Here is a 14,312-nt window from a genome sequence, read left to right as displayed (position 1 = left end):
TGTTGTAAAGTGTTAGCCAATAAACATTTAAATTTATGATTGTCTGTCTTTGTTTATTCAATTATTAGTTTAAAGATTGGAGTTTAACAGAAAGAAAAAGAAGATTCCTTCCAGTTAACAAACCAGATTTAATTTCTTTGCTCACCTCACCACTGACAGTTTTATTATGGGGAAAGTATATTTATGCAGAAATCTGAAAGGTGATGCACCATGAAACACAATTCTGATATAACGAAGTTTAAGAAGAAGGAGTTCTGTAAAGGTTTAGGTAAATCTGCCTCATTTGGTTTAAAATTGTAATATGAGAAGTGTTTTTCCCTTCTTTATTGTTAATTAAGTTATTACTGATCAGGAGTTTAATGTTTAATGGATTAAACCAAATGAGTATGTAGCATTAAATGAAGCTAGTCCTCCTGGATACAGTTATATACATCAGTCTCATCTACCTGGCAGAGGAGTATGTGTCGCAGTTATTTATAATGATAATCTAGGCATCACACAAAAACCTAGACATAAATTCAACATGTTTGAAGGTCTTTATACTAACTTAACATATGTAGTCACAAAAATTTGTCTACCCAGTCGATTCCACTAACTATTCTTTACAAATCCCCAGGGCCATATTCCGAATTCCTGGCTGTTTCTTTAGACAAAGCATTAACTGTTGGAGACTTTAAGATTTATATTTATAACCTGAAAGACCCTCTGAGAACAGCGGTTGTGTCCATTCTAGATTCTGTAGCGGTTAATCAGAACATAATAGGACCCACTCATAATGGTGGTCGCTCTCTTGATATAATACTAACATTCAGATTAAATATAGAAAACATAGTCATATTTCCTCAGTTTGAAGCTAACCCAGATCATTATCTTATCTCATTTAAAATGTATCTTAGTCATAATATATACACCATGCCACTCTACTGAGTCAAACATACATTCATGTCAGCTACTGCACATAGTTTTATCAATAATCTCCCAGAGTTATCAATTTTGATTGGATCACCGTCTGACCCCACAGAACTTGATCAGGCAACTGAATACTTAGAGTCAACGTTCCGCTATACTCTAGATAATGTAGCTCCAAAAAGAAAGCTAATTAAAAAAATAATTAGAGACAAAAAATTAGCACCCTTGTATAATGATCACACACGCATCTTAAAACAGACCAGTGGAAAATTAAATTGTAAATGGTGTCAAACTAAATTGGTAGTATTTCAAACAGCATGGAAGGAGAGCCTCCTGAGACATAGAAAATCTCTTAGTGCTGCTAGATCAATGGATCTCTCCACCCTAATAGACAATAACAAAAATAATCCTAGATTCTTATTTAATACTGCTGAAAAATTAACTAGGAATAAGAGACCGAACTAATTTCCTCATCAAAATCATCAATTTGTGTACTAGATCCCATACCTATATGTTTCTTCATACAGATACTACCAGAAGCAATCGAACCTCTTCTAAAAAATAATCAAGTCTTCCCTTAGCACTGGCTATGTACCTAAATCTTTTAAACTAGCAGTTATCAAACCCCTGATTAAAAAAACTGACCTCGCCCCCTGTCAGTTGTCCAACTATAGGCCAATATCAAACGTCCCCTTTATCTCCAAGATCCTAGAAAAGGTTGTAGCACAGCAGTTTGCTCATACCTACATAGGAATAACATTCATGAACTCTATCAGTCAGGATTTTGGCCTCATCATAGCACAGAGACAGGTACTGGTTAAAGTGGTAAACGACCTACTACTAGCCTCTGATCCTGACTGTGTCTCCTTGCTTTTGTTGCTTGACCTTAGTGCTCCTTGATAGACTAGAAAATGATGTTGCAGCAGTTGAAGGAAATGGCCCTCTCCTGGCTCAGGTTTTATTTGACTGATCATTTTCAGTTTGTAGATGGTGCCTTCTCTATGCATCCTAAGGTAAAGTTTGGTGTTCCACAAGGTTCTGCTTTACACCCACTGCTTTTTTTCTCTATATATGCTATCTCTGGGTAAATTTCTTTTGTAAACATGGTATTAGCTTCCACTGTTATGCTCATGACACACAGTTGTATGTTTCATCAAAACCAGATTAGAGATACCAGCTTAATAAAGTTGAGGTAATTCTGACAAGACAGAAGTACTTGTACTAGGACCACATGCAGTTAGAGGCAAGCTTTCTGATTACACAGTAACTCTGGATGTCCTTTCTGTTTCATCATGTGCAGCAGTAAAAGACCTTGGTGTGATTATCAACTCTAGTCTTTCTTTTGAAGCCCATCTAGATAATATCACTAGGATTGCTTTCTTTCGTCTCAGAAATATTGCTAAAATAAGAAATATAATGTCACTACACGATGCAGAAAAATTAGTTCATGCTTTTGTTACCTCTAGGTTGGATTATTGTAATGCCTTACTGTCTGGATGTTCCAGTACATGCATAAACAAGCTCCAGTTAGTCCAGAATGCAGCAGCAAGAATCCTTACTAGAATCAGAAGATATGACCACATCACCCCTATCTTATCCACATTGCATTGGCTCCCAATCAAATTTCGTATTGATTATAAAATACTACTATTGACCTATAAAGCACTAAATGGTCTCGCACCACAGTACCTGAGCGAACTTTTGGTCTTTTATGATCTGCCACGCCTACTCAGATCAAAAGGTGCAGGCTATTTGTTGGTACCTCGAATAGTGCGTGCTACAACTGTCCCACAGTTATGGAACAGCCTTCCACTTAGTGTTCGGGGCTCAGACGCAGTCTCAGTGTTTAAATCTAGGCTGAAAACATATTTGTTTAGTCAAGCCTTTATGGAATAGTTTTCTTAGGTACAGGGGCAGGTCTTGAGGGTTCACAGGCAGAGAGTGTTGTGGTGAACTGGGATGTTTGGATGCTGTCGCCCCCCCACTCTCACGCATTCACTCAGGGTTGTCGATGGTGGAGTGGCTGGCTGCCTTATGTCCCAGGGTGCCCTCATGTCTGTGTTGCTCCAGTAGATGCATAAACAAGCTCCAGTTAGTCCAGAATGCAGCAGCTAGAGTCCTTACTCGAACCAGAAGGTATGACCACATCACCCCTATCTTATCCACCCTGCACTGGCTCCCAATCAAATTTTGTATTGATTATAAAATACTACTATTGACCTATAAAGCACTGAATGGTCTCACTTGGCAGTACCTGTGCGAACATCTGGTCTTTTTTGATCTGCTGTGCCTACTTCGATCAAAAGGTGCAGGCTCTTCATTGGTATCTCGAATAGTGAAGGCTACAGCAGGGGGTAGAGCTTTCTCTTACAAAACCCCACAGTTATGGAACAGCCTTCCACTTAGTGTTCAGGACTCAGACACATTCTCAGTGTTTTATTCTAGGCTGAAAACATATATATTTAGTCAAGTCTTTTGTTAATAGTTTTTTCTTAGGTAAAGGAGCAGATCTGGAGGGTTCACAGGCATAGAGTGTTTTGGTGAACTGGGATGTTTGGATGCTGTCCAGAGGGGAAATTATTTACAATCACACGATCTGGTTTCACCCAGATGGGTTCCCTTTTGAGTCTGGTTCCTCTCAAGGTTTCTTCCTCATATCATGTCAGGAGTTTTTCCTTGCCTCCATCACCTCTGGCATGCTCATTAGGTATAAATTAATAAATTTAAAATTTATATCTGGAATTTATGTATTTCTGCAAAGCTGTTTTGTGACAATATCCATTGTTAAAAGCACTATACAAATAAAATTTAATTGAATTGAATTTATAAAAATACAATTTTACAGTTTAGCCATGCACATTAGGAATAATAAGAAAAAGAACAACAAAAAGAAATAGAAGAAAAAAGAACAAAAGGAACAAGAAGAAGATGCAGAAAAAGAAATAATAATAATAATAATAAACAAGAAGCAGAAAATGAAACAGAAGAAAAAAGAAGAATTCCACAGTTGGTGGCGAGTTGTGTTTTTATGCTGGAATTTTTCTGCAGTTACAAGGTCTGACCAGCAGATGTCGCAGATTTTCCGGTGTTTTATAACTCTGAGCTATTTATAGCTGTGTAAAACTTTTCAGTGTCGTGGTAAGACTAAAAACTTCCTCTGTGGAAACAGACTCATCAGCTCACCTTCTTCAGGCTGAGTTTAGCATTTACTTCATTTATGTTTCATTTAGAAAGGGGGCACATACTTTTCTACTGAAATTTTGATAAAGATAGTAAAAATGGAACAATATCTTGTTCCTGTCAATTATATTTTTATCACTTCAAACTTAAATAAAATAAAAAAGTAACATTTGATAATTAATAAAATAACATTTATTGAAAATGTGTGTGTACACTGGTATTAGTCCTTACAGTGTATACATGACATTTATTATTATTACATGACATGTGTCATTACTTGTTCTCTGTGTAAACTCTAGAGACAGTTGTGTGTGAAAATCCCATGAGATTAGCAGTTTCTGAAAAACTCAAACAGCCCATCTGGCATCAACAACCGTGTCACAATGAAAGTCACAGAGATCACACTTTTTCTTCATTCTGATGTTTGATGTGAACATGAACTGAAGCCCTTCACCTGTACACGTAGCCCTTAAAGTATACAGTGAGTGTACATTTTAAATATCTGCGTATAGCTTTAGTTCTACACGTGCTCATATATACCAAAACTTTTGTAATATTCTAGTTTCACCTTACACTGCTATTATTTATTCATTATCCTGATTACTGTCTGAAACTAGTATATTGTTTTCATATATCAAAGAGGAATGAGAAAATGTATGGTTTGGAAGATTGTGCCCTGAGTAAACTCAAATGCATTGTAAAGTTGCAGTTTAAAGTGATGATATAAAATTGATATTGTGATAAATATCAGAGTTTTTCCCTTGAAGCAGATTTAAAGATTTACGTTTCCGGATTTCTAAACTCTGGCTCGGATCAGCACAGGCAGCTTAAACACTTCTGACTGAGAATTTGAATTCTATTTAAGTCTTATGAGCATAAATATGGGAGCAGGCCCAGATTAAATTAATTGATAAACAAAAATAGTTTTAAATGAATTATTTTTTTACTTTTTATTGTCTATGTTAATGTTGATGTTGAGGTAGACAGCTTTTTTATGTACTTGTTGAATAATTGTGCTTATAGTTGTGTTAATATTGATAAAAAATATTCCATGCAATAAATGTTTGTAATATTTTAATGTAATTTTTGATGATATTTCCTGTAGATGTATAGCATAAATCTTACATATAATTAATACTAATTACTCACAAATAATAATTATTTATATTTTTATTTATATTTTATATATTGGACATTATTGTTTGAAGTTGTATTACAGATCTTAAATAATATCACAGACAAGTATTCCTATTCCCATTTATCTATATTTATTCACTTTTTGGTTTGGATTTATTTTATATGTGATATTTACAGTTGCTGTGTGGTTGTAATATGTTTATGATTTTATTGTAGTTGTGTGGTTATAATATATTTTTGTGGTATTGATTGTCGCTGTTTCAGTTAGTCCAGTTCACTAACACTTCCCCATGCCGCTGCTCCTGGACTCTTGGGTTCAGTTGCTAGCCTCGTGCTGTATGGACGAGCTCATTCTCTCACCAGAGGGGGGTGTGGTGTGTTGTGACTCTATACAGACCGCGTCCCCTGTTATTCAGAGAGGAATAGTTCACTCCAGGGACGGCTCTAAGCCTAGGGTTGCCAAATTGGGGTAAAATGCTACCAGTTATTATGCTTTTAACACTTTCATGGATTATATCACTTTTTTTTTATTTTAGAGTACGTTTTTTTAAAAGAATATATTTATCTAATAAAAATGTTTGTAAAATTATTTAAGAAAGCAATTTAATATAAAACATAAAATTGACACAAATCAATAAAATAATGTTAAAGTCAAATAAAATTGATTTGCTGAATAAAAGCAATTTAATCTGTAACCTCTGGGGGAAAAGGCTTGGGGTGTTAATTTTGAGGTGCTTTTGCTGATAAATTTGATTTTGCTTTAATTATTATTAGTTTTAATTATTATTTAATTATTATTTTTATCATAACATTTAATTGGCCAATTTTGGTCAGAATTTGGTCAGATATTGTTGTGAATTATATTGATTTAATCAGTCACAATAGGTAATAATTGCTGACTATAACTAAATGAGTTTTTGATGGCGTCCCCATGTTGATTCAAGCAATGAGCAAGCGTGTGGTTATACTGAACATCACCACGGCTGTGATTTGGCGTAGGTACAAGCCCACAGGGTTTTTTTGGGGGGGTTTTAGGCAGTTTTTCTTCTGTCATTTGTAGTTTAAATGAAAAAATTAGCTAACTAACTAGCAATTTTTGTTAGGGACTAAGTAATATTAAGTTGGTAGCAAGCTAGCTAGTTTCCCTTCCTCTACGAAAACAGCATCCAAAACAGTATCCTGGTTCGTTTAACAATAAAATATGTTTGTTTGTTTGTTTGTATTTTGACTGTATCATGTTAAGTGTAATTGATTTTCAGAAGTGCTCTGTGGACACTTTTGTGACAGAATTCTTTCACTGAATGGTTAAATGGAGAAAGTCATTTGAAAGCACATTCTGAATAAATTGTTGACATATTAGAGTTTTACATAACTGCGTGATCGTAGGCTTTTGAATTTTACTCAGACCTTATTTAAATAGTTTAAAGTCTCTTACAAATATTGCATATTGCATATTAAATGCACAAGTTGCTTTAAAAATCAGTCAATTATCCTGTAACCTTTAAATGAACTAACCTTTAAATGAATTTTTTCCCCAAGTTAAATCTTAAAAACTGATTTAAAAACAAGTTAAATCTTAAAAACCATACTGAATAGATAGATACAGTAGATAGATAGATAGATAGATAGATAGATAGATAGATACTTTATTGATGCCAAGAGTGAAGCATTGTTATGTTACTGTAGTAACACGGAATAGCGCAGACTTATTAAACTAAAGGAAAAAAAATTCAAGGTGCATGCATTACCAGTGTGCAAATTAGAGGAGTGGAATGGGTGTCTTCTCACAGAAATGGTAAAGATATTTATTAGAAAAACAGTGCATCGGTGCATAGTAGAAGTATTGGGTATTAGGGTATTGGTGTATATTGGGGTATAAGGATTTTGATGTTTCCTCTCCTGGCAGTGATATAACTCATTATAACTATTTTGTAACAACAACAGACTTGCCAATCCTGAACAGGAATAATTTATATTCCCGCACAAGGGGGTGGGGTTTAAAATGCAGTAAACAGTAAAAAAAAGTACATTTTTGATATAGTCTTTTTACAGAATGTTCCTCGTAGGAACCATAAAATGGCCACCATTTTTCACTGTTGATCTGCTGCTCAGTACTCAAAGGAAACAAGCAATGTATTTAATCACTTTCTAATTATCATTAGACTGAAGTTAAAATGATTTGTAAAGTTTTAGATTTTACACTTCTTTGCAGGCCTATTTAATCACTTTAATCCTTTTTAACTTCTCAAACAAAAACCAAGAGGGCAGTTTTTAGATTTTAGATTTTGGTAGCCGAAATTTCAAGGCATCAGTAATAAAGCTGGATAACTGATGTTAACACTATACTTAGCTCAACGTCAAACGTACATTAATAGATTTAACTTATTTCACATTAATGCATCTGCACATCTTTCAAGAGAGAAAATCAAGATGAGATGAGAGCATTGGGCAAAATATTATTCATGTAAGATGGGGGAGGGGCGGAGCTTCAAGGTGGGTCACTTAATTGGGAGAGAGTTAAAATACCTGCACAACTGTCAATCATTCCAGATTCATATGACTACTGCTGTTTTTATTGGGGGAAAAGAAGACTGCTTTTGTGTATGTTTAAGTGATAACCTGTATAAGAGTACTCTGATATTAAAATTAAAAATAAAAAAAAAACGTATGAAGATTATTAGAACTGCAACAATTATAGAATAATGTAATCAATTAAAAGGTTCATATACAATATTTAAGCATAATAAACATTATGTATATAGGTAACTATTCATTTTCCCATTGTCCTGGCGACGCGTTGGATCCGGATGTCCTTATTTGGGCATTACATTTACATCGGTGGATCTGGCAACCCAGTTTCTCGCCTAGTGAGCAGCGCGAGCACAGCAGCATCAGCATCAGCAGATCGCGACTCAGACTCACACACACACACTCACACACACGCGCGCCGGTGCTCGTGTCTCTGTGTCTCCGTGTCCCTGTCTTTCTCTCCGCCGAGCCATGAAACAGATGCTGTTCGACCTGATGAGGATGAGCAGGATTTGCCGGATGGTCCTCGCCACATGTTTGGGATCTTTTATCCTGGTCATCTTTTATTTCCAAAGTATGTTCCAGCCAGGTAGGACCCGCGCGCTTATGTCCTTTTTTTTTACACGCGTCCATTAATGATTTTTTTTTATCCCTTTGTGGCTACTGATCAGTAGCTACGCGGATATGACCTCTCTCATGTTAGGATGTTAAAGAATGTTGGGGGGGGAAAATGAATAAAGAAACAAGATCTGAGAAAGCGGAGGCGCGCGTGCACAGAGACGGGGAAGCGCGAGGCACTGAGACAGCTGTGTTTGTTGGGGTTAGGTCCTGTCTTACCTTTGTGCAACCTCTGCAAACGCCTAAATACGACACATGGATTCGCATCAGAGCCGTGGAGCCTGTTCAGCCACTCTCACACGCTCACATGCTCACATTCTTTCCGTTGAGTTGGACAGTGGAGGCGGACAGTGGAGGGTTTTCTGCGTGCTACCGGGAAAAGCTCCGCTTCGTATAAACAAACAGATAATTGTTGACACACGGCGGGCGCGCGCGCCTATGAATGACATATTTCGGGATGCTGTGCATGCACGCGGGTCCATTAGTACGACTACCAGTCCCTGCAGAGAGGACGACAAAAGCCCATCCAGTGCGCGTGAACCAGCGTGTGGCTGCGTCCCAGACCGCATGCTACCGTGCAAAACAGCAGGCCAAAACAATACACCACATCATGTAACTATGGTAACCTCTCGTGCCGTGCTGTTTCTACTTAATTACAATATGGTTTAAAGCTGTTTCACTTTGTGTTTGTTTTCTCCAGAACCAAACAGAGGAGAAGTAAAAAAAAACGACAAAACTTTCCCCACACAGAGACTCTAGGCGCGCGCTCATGTCTTTCAACACTTTCCGTTATTGCACATGTAGGAGGTTGTAGAGACAGATAGTCTGTTAGACAGTTAGAGTCAGACATACCGCTAATGCAAGCAGCAGACAGAGAAGTAAAACGAGTCAAAGTGAGTAGCAGGCTCACCGACACTGTGGAAGCGGTGAGTCATCGACACCGCCGGCTCGTGCGCGATCTCCCAGCTTTTAAAGCAACCCTCTGTCATGTAGAAAAATAAAAATAATAATAAAAACACAATCCATGTAGAGCGCGAGCTGTTCACTCCAATCCTGAGGATCCCCCTCTCCTCCACATTTTGAAAATTTCCCTACACACTTCATCCACGTGATGAGCGAATGAATGAGCTGGATCAGGTAACCTCAGACTGCACAGGGCAGCACAGGAGTTAAGAGATCCTGATGTTGTGTAATTCACTGTTTAATGGTTTCCTTCAATGCCTGAAAAAAATCTTTAAAATGTCTCAGAAAATTCTACATCTGTACTCATATTAAAATGCAAGGCTCTATGAATATACATGAATATGCACACTGAAACAGACCCATGTACCTCCCAGACAGCTTCATGCACTTTCAGCAAAATGAGCCAGCTCAAGCTGGATTTACATGGTATGATTCTTGGCTTAATTTTGGCGTCACAGACAAAAATCGTACATCGTAAAAGAATTCCTCGAGTGTGCGCTGAGATCGGCGCTCTTAAAAGGTATAAAGTTCTGTTGCGACCAAAGACAGTTGACAATGAAGTTCTAAAATGTTAAATTAAAACCTCTGAATGTGAGTGCTCCTGCGACACTCGATGAAAAGCTACCAACAGGTAGCAAATGAAACGTGGGATTTAAACAAAGAGTGCATTGTTATTTTTTTTAGCCATAACATTGCTAATATTGCAAGAACTTCTCCTTTTTATGCAAGCTTTTTCTCTGCACGACCCCGGATCGAAATGATTGATGACGTAAGCAGAACGTAGTAAATTTGTTTAATCACAGGTCTATCGTCAGAGGATCTTCATTGTATAATCTAACATGGAGAGCATGTTATCGCACAGTTTGTTGTAGAATTTGGCCAAGCTCATCTTTTACAGTGTGATACGCAATAATAATAATAATAGTAATAATAATAAAAATAATAATAATACATTTGCTCACATTTATCACACAGGCGTTAGTGAGATTTTATTATCAGGCCTCATTTTCGTCATTATATTTTGAGGGATTTATTTAACAGCAGCCAAACCTGGCGAAATATACCATGACACTAGTGAAAATGACTTAGTTCTTTATTAACATAAGCTAAGTTAGCTAGCTAGTTTAACACAGATCTGGAGATAAAAGTTTTTACTTATTAGGTCATCTGCCAGTCACGCCATTGAGAATATTATGTGTCACTGATAAAATTCTCATATATATCGCTGTCAGATTAATTTTACAGAAGTACTGAGAAACACTCTTTTGTGCTGTATTAACAACTTTGATACCAATACCAATCAATATCACTTGCATCGTCTATCCAAGAGAAGTTTAAAAATCAGTTACAAAATTAGTGTAATTTGTAAGGAAAAATCTAGTATGCAACTGCACTTTTCTCAGACTTTTGGATCTCACTGTGATCCAAAATGGCATGGACAAGTCCAGACATTGTTGCAGCCATGTTAAAAGTTGTGTTTCAAGATTGCACACACACACACACACACGATACAGGTTCATGGATCCAACCAGGCCAGCCAGTTATTCCTGTCAGTTAGAAGACAAAAATCACGTGGTTTACCAGAAAAGGTTTAAAACCACCTAAAATAGTCACTCTATACCTCACTCATAATGATGGCGGATAAAAATGTATAAATAACACAAACGCAGCAGTAGTATGCAGGTTTTTAGAGAAAGAAGGAGGGGGCACACGGAAAGGTGGCATCACCTACCTATATATAAGAAGTTACATTAGCAAAATATCTGAATTTCCTTGGTAAAATTGAATGGCTATATAATGACGTTAGTGTACTGGCTTCATAGCTGTGCTGTAGAAATTTGGTCAAATTACCTACAAGGTACAATGTAAGCATGATTTATATTAACTAGCTAAATATGAGTTATTCAATCTGAATGAATTTCAGGAGTAGTAGACCTGTTGGAGATTTGAAGTCAGTCAAGCAATGTACACAACAATTTGTGGGACCATCCTCACGTGAACACCCTAAAGATCTGCACTTCCCAGAACTCACCTGTGGATAATTTCACCTGGATACCAGAGATGACATGATACAATTTTTCTGCTAGAGATAATGAAACCTTGAGTATTAGCCCATATTGATAGTCATTTGATATTTCTTTTCTTTAAAAACTACTAAGTTTTTTTTTTTTTTTTTTAAACTGAAGCATTTAACTTTAAAATAATTTTCCAGACTGCTGCTCATGCTGCGTCACAGGGCAGCGTAACACACTGGTAGGAAAGCGCATTCCACTCTCATACATGAGTTCACAGATGCCCACGATTTCTGTTGTGCCATTCAGAAGCAAAAAACACAGCTTTTTTATTCAGATAAACTCTTTCACACAATAAAAAAGATATAATGAAGTATAAATGTAATAAAATCAATCTTCACAAAAATACAACCATGACTCTTTATAAGTAAACATTTCCGGTTACAATTATTTTTATATGTTTAGACATGTTTTCCTTTTCAGTGTGTCACTGTTTCTGCTCCTCCTAGGCCCCTTCACACACTTGCCTTGTGCCTACTGGAAATGTTCACGTTTCTAATTTCAACTCGTTTTACTCAACACAAGATGAAACACACACACACACACACACACACACACAGTCGCTCTAAAGAGTGGCCACAGTGTACCTGAATGTTCATGGCAGCTAGGGACATGGAGTGGAGTGACAAGGCTGACCTTATTTGTTCAGCCGTGTTTATATCTTCACCACCGAGCCAGGGAGAAGAAGAGACGACAGAAGGGCCGAGAGGCAGAGGGTGGAGGAAAAGAAGTGGTCACTGGTCACTCCAGGAATGTGTTGGTTGATCTCGAAATTCCTCAGGCTTCCAAACAGGAGGCACATACACTATGTAGACGTGTAACTGTGAAGCACTGAAGCCATTCTGAGCTCAGCAACATGGGGACAAGCGATTTGTTCATACATGCTGTTTGAGCAGAGAGCTAATACCAGCATGTATGAACAGGGTTAATTTCTAAGAAGAGGAAGTGGCTTACAAATGAGGGATTTCTGTGTGTGATTGTGTTTGTGTTTTTATCTGTTTGTGATGCTGTTTTTAATGTGTGTGCATTCAGGATATCCTGTTTGCGTGATAATCCTCCCCTGCTGGGTGACATTGGCATGAGTAAGGTCTGTTTTGGCTTTTAAAGCCAATCCTCTCATTGTATTTCACAATAAGAGGGACAATAGAGAGTGTGTGTGTGAGAGAGGAACTGTCCTTGTTGTACATTCGGTGTGTGTGGAGTCATGTGCAGTGGTGTTTGGGCAACAGCCAGAGGCAATCCCACTGAGGCCTGCCTGACTTATTCAGGTTGATAGACTGAGACGGCTGGAATTCATTACTGGTAGCACAAGCAGACAAATGCACACACACACACACATGCATAGGGTGTGGAAATCTAACTAAAGGTGATGATACAGCTGCATTGATTTGTAATGCTGGATTGATTATAATCAATGGTAGCTAAGTTTGCACTCATATTTCGGCCAAAAGTAAACCTCAGACTAAATCCAGAACCTTCCGACAGAGGCTGACTGATGTCTTGAAATAGCAAAGCTGACATGTTAAGGCTACCATTTGTTCTTCGATGTCTAGCATGGAAGTTTGAATGAACCTACAGTACATGAAGTTCCTTAAAATTTGGAAGTTTGGAAAATTGTATGGTTCCAGAAACAGCAACACTTTGGATGTGAATGAAAGTTTAAATATTGGTTTAATTGCTTAGGTTCTGTTGGAATATGCCAAATCCTATAAATAAATGTTCTGAGGATGTAAGTGGTTCTTCCAGGCATATTTGTGTAGTCAGTGTATTTACACTAAAATTCCAAATAGTACAAAAATAATTGTGTCAGATTGAATCATGATGGTGAAATTTGAGATTTTGTGACAGCTTGAATTGTTTCCTGAAGAATCACAAATTGAAACCTTGTGAGGTTTATACCCCCTTACACAAGGTGTTTACCTCGTGGATACCAGCCAAATGTCTCCCCAAGCTCAAAACTGTCAGATATTTCTATCCTTGTAGGCACATTTGTTCCCCACCAAGATATAAAAATAAAGCCTCCCAGTCCCCTTCCCCCAAATCTGCATGTGTGTTTGGAATAAAGGGTTTACAGATGTCTGGGGTTTCTTCTCAAACTCATTAGACTCATTAATCTGGACTGTGGTAGACCTCAGTGTGCTGCTTCAGCGCTTATTGATGATGGAAAACTGTCGATGTCATCAACCAGACAACACCTGGATGTGTTTGAAAACCTTCCTAAATGACATGGAGTATAAAGATTCAGTGAATAAGCAATTTATTAGTCATTATGTTACTGTCTTCCACCATATGTGATGCAGGATTAGAATAATCAGAGCTGTCTTTTGGTTGTCATGGACCTTCAATCATATTGTTTTACAGCAGACCAGTTTTATTGGTGAATATAAACTAATGGGGGTGATGGTGGTCAGAATGAATGTAGTTCAGTGTTGCCATACTTGCAGCCAGGAATTCAGTTCAGACAGCTGTGAGGAAATATACTAAATAAAATCACCATGTGATTTGAACAGTTATATTGAGAAGTGCTGTGTCATTCATGCATTCTGGGTGGATATTAGAGAGTATTAGTGATGTGAGAGAGTGATGGCACAACTTTATTTAATCATTTAGCAATATGGGAAAATACTATTTTATCTTATAAAACCAGATCTACACTTCGTTCCTCGTGCTGCTGTAGACCTGCAGCGCTTCATCGAGTGTCACCTCGATATCCGTGAGCTCAGAGTGTAGTTAGCTGGCTTTAAAATGTAAACAGGAAAAATGTGTGATTATGATTGGTTAATCCTGTTTCTCACCGTAGCAGATGGTGACCAATAAAATGTGATTAAACTAAACTAACTTGGTTCATTTTGACAGTAAATTATGGAATCATAATGATGACTTCAGTGACCTTTTATGAACATC

General features: G+C 37.3%; 1 protein-coding gene across 2 annotated transcripts in view; it reads left to right on the top strand.

Annotated features, from left to right (window-relative positions):
* Positions 1-8,121: 8,121 nt before the first annotated feature.
* chst11 (carbohydrate (chondroitin 4) sulfotransferase 11) overlaps positions 8,122-14,312 on the top strand; it is a 51,834-nt gene continuing 45,643 nt past the window's right edge. The window contains exon 1 of one of the 2 annotated variants that reach the window (XM_026923000.3): positions 8,122-8,329. In XM_026923000.3, the coding sequence (XP_026778801.2) occupies positions 8,227-8,329 (103 nt within the window). In that variant the 5' untranslated portion in view covers positions 8,122-8,226. Of the gene's footprint in view, positions 8,345-14,312 lie in introns of both variants that reach the window. The other variant, XM_026922999.3, reaches the window with a different exon arrangement.

Source organism: Pangasianodon hypophthalmus, chromosome 18 (genome assembly GCF_027358585.1).
Source record: "Pangasianodon hypophthalmus isolate fPanHyp1 chromosome 18, fPanHyp1.pri, whole genome shotgun sequence".
NCBI classification, from domain to species: domain Eukaryota; kingdom Metazoa; phylum Chordata; class Actinopteri; order Siluriformes; family Pangasiidae; genus Pangasianodon; species Pangasianodon hypophthalmus.
This window is presented reverse-complemented; position numbering and strand designations above follow the sequence as displayed.